General features: G+C 34.9%; 1 protein-coding gene across 1 annotated transcript in view; it reads left to right on the top strand.

Annotated features, from left to right (window-relative positions):
- The first annotated feature begins 3,486 nt into the window (after positions 1 to 3,486).
- The window catches only part of LRPPRC (leucine rich pentatricopeptide repeat containing), a 76,658-nt gene continuing 74,042 nt past the window's right edge, over positions 3,487 to 6,102 (top strand). The window contains exons 1-2 of the mRNA XM_027641569.1: positions 3,487 to 3,687; positions 5,882 to 6,004. Coding sequence (XP_027497370.1) covers positions 3,492 to 3,687; positions 5,882 to 6,004 — 319 coding nt within the window. The 5' untranslated portion in view covers positions 3,487 to 3,491. The remainder of the gene's footprint in view (positions 3,688 to 5,881; positions 6,005 to 6,102) is intronic.

Raw genomic sequence — 6,102 nt, 5'->3', positions numbered from 1 at the left:
TGCTAAGTACCAGATTGAATACAGTAGATCCCTGCAGCTTCATCCAGCTTTTGAAGCCACAGTTATTTTTAACAAAGTCTTACTATGGGATTGGCTTAACATTACACAGTGCCTTAAATAGTGCTAAAAGTGTAATTTATTCAGATGCTGAAGGCCTCCATATGATGAGGTGTACCTGAGCATTACACTGAACTATCAATATTTCAGATTGATAATTATAATTTAGGTGAATGCTAGTGAAAGTTTGAGTTCCCGAGGTTGTTTTATACTCTCATACTGTTTTCATCTGTCTGTCTCAGACTGAAACTTGGACTCCTATGTTGCCATTCCTTAAAATGTCTTCAATCAGTATAAATTAACAAAAGCACCAGTAACATATTTGATAATATTGGGGTGTGTGTTTGTGTGTAAATAGAAATGTCTAATTCTGCTCATCTTTCAGAAGGTTGAGTGTATAAAAATAACACTTCATATAAGTAATATTTTACAGTGTGCAACTGTAATATTCTAAACTTCGGTTATAAATAGCATCATACTAAATGTTAAGCAGGAGAGTTTAGTATCAAATGAAACTTTAGAGTCCTCTCATGCTGCTAACCAGCATATGTTGAGCACGCACATATTGTATTTATTGTTATACTTAATCTGATGGAGCTGTGCAAGTGCTTTAAGATATTTGTGACTTGACTCATGGAGAATCTTACAAAGCACAGGACTTAAAAACCATACATAACAATTTGTTTATGGTTACAAGTGTGCTACATGTCATAAGATATAGTTTAATAATTTGAAAAATACTATAAAACAATAGTAGGTTTTTATAGAAAAAGACACTGCAATTTTAATCTGAAGCTCAAGCGTTTTGTCCACTTGCGCTTAGATTGTTCATGGAAATCAAAGTATAAATTTCTGTATTACAAAGACAGTAAGCCCTCTGTTGATGCTGACTTCCTAAGCATTTTTTCCAACCTTTCCGGAGTATTCTGAAAAGCTTTCAAGTAGCTTTTTAATGGGTGTATAAGAGTAGATGATACCATTTTCTTTTTTATCTATATCTTTAAGAAAAAATAAAGAACTTGCAATCATTGCAGTTTCATTCTTATAGCGATCTGCTGGCTAGCTAAAAGTTGAGTATTGCTGTTTATGTGTTATTACAGAGTTATTTAAGTTATAGACATCTCATTTGGTTGTTAAACCCAAGAGGAGTTAAAATTTACTATCTTACTGTTATTTTTACCTTGTACTACTGAATTTTTTTCTGGTTAGTCTAATGATTTCTGTTTTACGGAAAGTACCCTGTGTCTGTTTACATGATGCAGTAGAAGGAGAAGAGGAGAAGGAAGGAAAGAAAATTACACCCTTGGGAATACTATTAGGGAGAGATGGCATTAACTAGTAACAATAAAAAAAAGTTTGATGGTGTTAATCTGTCAAGCTGCTTACCACCAGAAGTGGTGTTTCAGTTTTAGTGTCCCTCCCCCTTTTTTTTTTATTCTTTTGATTTTTTTCTGATTTTAAGCACCTATTCCTTCTCAGTTTCTTTTTTTTCTGGATAATTCTGATGGGTTTTGGACATCATGAGCTGTTCCTGCTCTAACCTGATGGAACAGTAATTTAATTTTTTGTAAAAGTGGATGAATTGCTGTTGTACCAAACTAGTGAGTTAAATAAACTTACAGAGGAATCTGACTAAAATGAGAGCTAGCCCAAAGGAATCGGTAGGAACTTATATCTAGAAGGAGCTAAAACAGACTGAAGGAGGGGATCTGTCCTTTTTTGGCAGTCTTTTTTCCCTTCTTCCATTCTTTCTTCCTTATCCTTTCCCTAGTGAAATACTATGCAGATAATTTTCTGGTCTCTGGAATATTCTTCAGGAGGAAACTTGAGGAGATTGAGCAATGTAAAAAACTGGCGTGCTTGAAAAAGGTAATACCAAATAGTAGTGATGTTCCTCATTATTAAAGGATATTTTGAAATACCTTCAGGAATCAAATATCATCTAATAAACTGTTTTCATGGCTCCATTAGGAAAGAGATTCTGCTTCAGGCTACTTATAGAACTTAGGGCCTGCTCAGTTATCAAGTCAGGATTTCAAACAGCAAAGAAAAAATTGTGTTTGGGCTACTTCCTGCTCACTAGAGGCAACCACGTGGTAAAACACCAGTCTGTTTTTTCTACCCCAGTGATGATTTTTCTGCCATTTAGCAGTTTGCTGCCAATGCTTCTGAAACACTGACTTGCCACCAGCAAGCTTTTTCCCCTCCACTGGACTTACTCTCCTCTGGTCCTAAATGAGCACTGGTTGATGAGAAACAACCAGCAGATACACCTGTGAAAAAGCTTTAGGTGTGGTGGAAGATTGTTTTGTAGAGAATGCCAGCACTCCTGACTTTTAGGCTGCCATTTCAACAAAATGTGCACCTGTTACTGCATAGTACTCCTGGAGCATCTGTAACAGCAGGGAGTACAACTATTTTTTTTTTGAATTAGTCTAGAGAGCTTAAAGAAATTTAGCTGAAAAACTATCTAGAGAGCCAGAGATGAGAGAGGGCAATTTCAGAAGCTACTGAATCTTCTTTTTGCCACCCAGCAAGCATTACTTTCTTTGTATAGGATTCTGGAGGAGTATAGTCTGGTTTATTTTATGCAGTTGTAAGGACAACTGAGAACAGACTTCCAAAATGCTTGTGAGAAATGATAATTTCACCTGCACAAGCTGTTCACAGTCTTGCTGTGGCACAAATACCATTTTTGTATTCTTATGTACATCAAATTATTCTCAAAAAAAAAGGCAAGCTTACTTTGCTTTACTAGAAATAATAACGCTTTCTCATTATGCTTATTGTTGTCTTAATTTATTTTGAGAAAATAAATATTTGGACAAATCCAGTGTTGATGTTTGGTTTACATGGCAGAATGAAAGGATTCTTCATGCTAGCTATTGTAAATTCTACAGGATGGAGAATGATCCTATTCTTCTTTAAGCTATTGTTGTCTAAAATACTGACCTCTGCATTAGTTTTTGTGTATTCGAATTGAAAAGAAAGATGCGATTTGCTGCTTTGATTTGCTGTGTTCTGGAAGATCTGTCTGTGACTGTTCTTGAAGTGATTTTCAAAAGTGTGAAGAGCTTTTGTGAGAAGCTGTAACGGGACAATAAGATTTTTATAGCACTTGGATGACTTAAAAATGTTAATTTTTGTAGGAACAGTATTTGAACCATTTAATTAAGGAGGTGAATCTAACTGCAAATCTCAGAGAAACAGTTGTCACTGTGAGAAAATGTACATGACTATATCTTAAGTAGAAAGACACTGAAACGAATCACCTATATGTCTTTGTTTATATCAATATGGAATGTTTTTGAGACACTGTTCAGCAGCAAGAAGTGCGTTATCTTCTTGACGCTGTGTGACTGGCGTAGTTGCAAAATGACTCACAGAAGTGTAATCTCTGTTTTTGTGTTTGTTTTTATTTAAGCAGAAATATTATGAATCAAATAAGGTTCTTTACACTTGCACATCAAGAGGAAGGAAGTGTTAAAGAAGAACCAGTTTCAGAAATTCGAACCAGACCAACCTATCAGTTTGACTGGGCGTTAAATAGAGTGGATAACTCTGTCAGAAAAACTGGCCGCATTCCTAAATCTCTTCTACTAAAAATCTTCCAGGAAATAAGCAAAACAGGTAAGTTTAAAGCTGCTGTATAACGACTCAGCAAACCAAGGAAATGAACTGAAGGAGTTCTAATTTATTTTTTGTCTTCAAGCATTGTTTAATCTGCTGCATATGTTGATGGACAGTCTTTAAATACTTTAGAGATATATTTGGCTTTGAATGCATGTTTGCTTTCCAAGATTTTTTTTCTTTTGTAAAAATGCAGTGTACTTTTAATAAATGTTAACATATTGCCTTGCTTATTGTGGATTTTTTTATCTGGTAATGTTGCATCTTCCTCATATAACTGTATTGTGCTCTCTGAACACAATATACTGGTTTACACAGTATATTTTTAAAGTGACTGTAGTGAACTATGCTGTCCTTAACACATTATGTGTTTTAAAACGGAACTACAACAGGGAAATATGTAGGTGATCCCCAAGTTTCTACATTACCAGGTAACTGTGGTTATTCATGACAAGAAAGCTTTATTTTTTTTTAATAAAACAAAAACAGCTAGCTGAGGCATTGTTCATTCTGACAGATTCCATACCTCTTTGGCTAAAGTAGCCAGACCACATTAGCATTTTGCAAACCAGCTGCCACAATTGATGAGGTTTGGTACCAGTTAGGATGAGTCAATGGAGATACTTACTGAAGATACTCGCTAAGTACTTCTGTCAATATTTATCAATGATAGCATGTATTTTTTTTAAGCTTAAACTTTACTGTGTATTGGTCTGGACTGTGATGGCTTGTATAGCTGGGATTGTGCTTTTAAAAGCTTTGCATTTCACTGTTTAAAAGCAGAGTCTTTAATTCACACTCTTACTGTTGAACTTTTTAGTTTTTTCTTTTTTCGTGTCATATCCTTTCTGATCCTGACTGCTTTGGTTTTTTAGATATAAACTTTTAATTTTTGCTTCTGGGTTTGCAAGAATTTTATGTCTCTAAACTTCTCTGCAAATAGTTCTTCATGAACCTTGACTTGTTACACAGTTTTTAGGAAGTCATATTAACAGAAACATTAATTGTTCATAGTGGTTTCCTTTGGCTTTTTAATGGTATTTAAAAATAGAAGTATAGAACCTCACAAGAGATTTAACTAGGATGCTGTTAGAATAAATGGCAAATATTTCCATATGAAAATTTAGTCCTTTTTTATGAACAATAATGAAACTAATTTAGCAGAAGTGTGGGAGGTTAGTGTTGATTTCTGCCTGTGTTTGTATTGTTCTTCCATTTCTAATTGCAATTCAAAAAATGCCTAAAGAAGGTGCTTGCAGTGAATCTCTTGTCCTGCATCTTTCCGTACGCACACTGCCAAACCTTTTCTGTCTTCTTTTGTTTTCAAGGTACTCAGTCACTAGTTGTAACATTGGCGTTGTGAAACTGGAGATGTGTTGCATTTTCGTTGCAGGAAGTAATTGTATGCAGGGATTTAAAAGTTAGTCAAGTATGACTTGGTGATCATACTTTACAGTGTGCTGCTTTCTAAAGAAACTCTCGTTTTTATTAGAAATTGCTGGGTTTAGATATAAAGATGTGATTAGAAAAAAAAAAAATGTGTCTCCAGCTTATTGAGTAAACTGTGATAGATTCTGAGGTTCTACCTTAATTTGCCTCAGGAGCAGTAGTGAAGTCCAAGAAAGAGGTGAGGTTATAGTTACTTTTTCAACATCTGGTACTAGTGCAGGAGTCAGAAAAGGTGCATAATCTTGCATTTTCCTTCACTATTCTCTAGATGTAAGTGATCTCATTTATTTTATGTTGAGAAGTGGAAATGGAGGTTTATATTTACTCCGACTACCAGTTTTGGAATAGTATTGAATTGGTCTGAAGTATTTTGACAGTTTAGAAATTTATGAGAAAGTTACACCCCTGTTAGGATGAAACAATCTTAGGATCTTGAGTTGGGAAATTGAAAGTACTAGATATTCTGAGTTTAGGGCTTTGTGTTGTACTTTTTAAAATTTCTGCTCAGCTGAGCTCATTATTGTACTAAATGACATGTTTTATCACAAATCTTTTTCTTGATAGTGCACAGTAGTGTCATTGTTTAATCATTTGGGTATCCTGTTCAGTAAAAACCTTCAGTCTTGAGAAAATTGCATTCTGTAGAAAATGCTTAAGTATTTCAGTAGGTCAGTCTCGAATCTTCTTTCTGATATTGAATGTATGGTTATTCATGAAGAAATTCGTGGTTTTGTTCCACTTGCAGGATCTCCAGGAAGTAACCAGACCTTGCTTTTGTTGCGAAGTTGTGGTGCTCTCTTACCAGAGGTGTCGTCACCTGAAAGAACAGAACTAGCCCATATGATATGGGACAAGATGAAAGAACTGGGTACGTTGGGTTCGTTAGTCCTGTTTACAATAACAGCAAGGACTTTTTCTGTAGTAAAGACAATGTATTTTAATTGTGTTTAAATGTTAGGTTTTAAC

This window comes from Corapipo altera, unplaced genomic scaffold, assembly GCF_003945725.1.
Source record: "Corapipo altera isolate COAL_440 unplaced genomic scaffold, ASM394572v1 48b, whole genome shotgun sequence".
Lineage (NCBI taxonomy): Eukaryota > Metazoa > Chordata > Aves > Passeriformes > Pipridae > Corapipo > Corapipo altera.
Note: the sequence above shows the minus strand (reverse complement) of the source record. Positions and strands in the feature narration are given on the sequence as shown.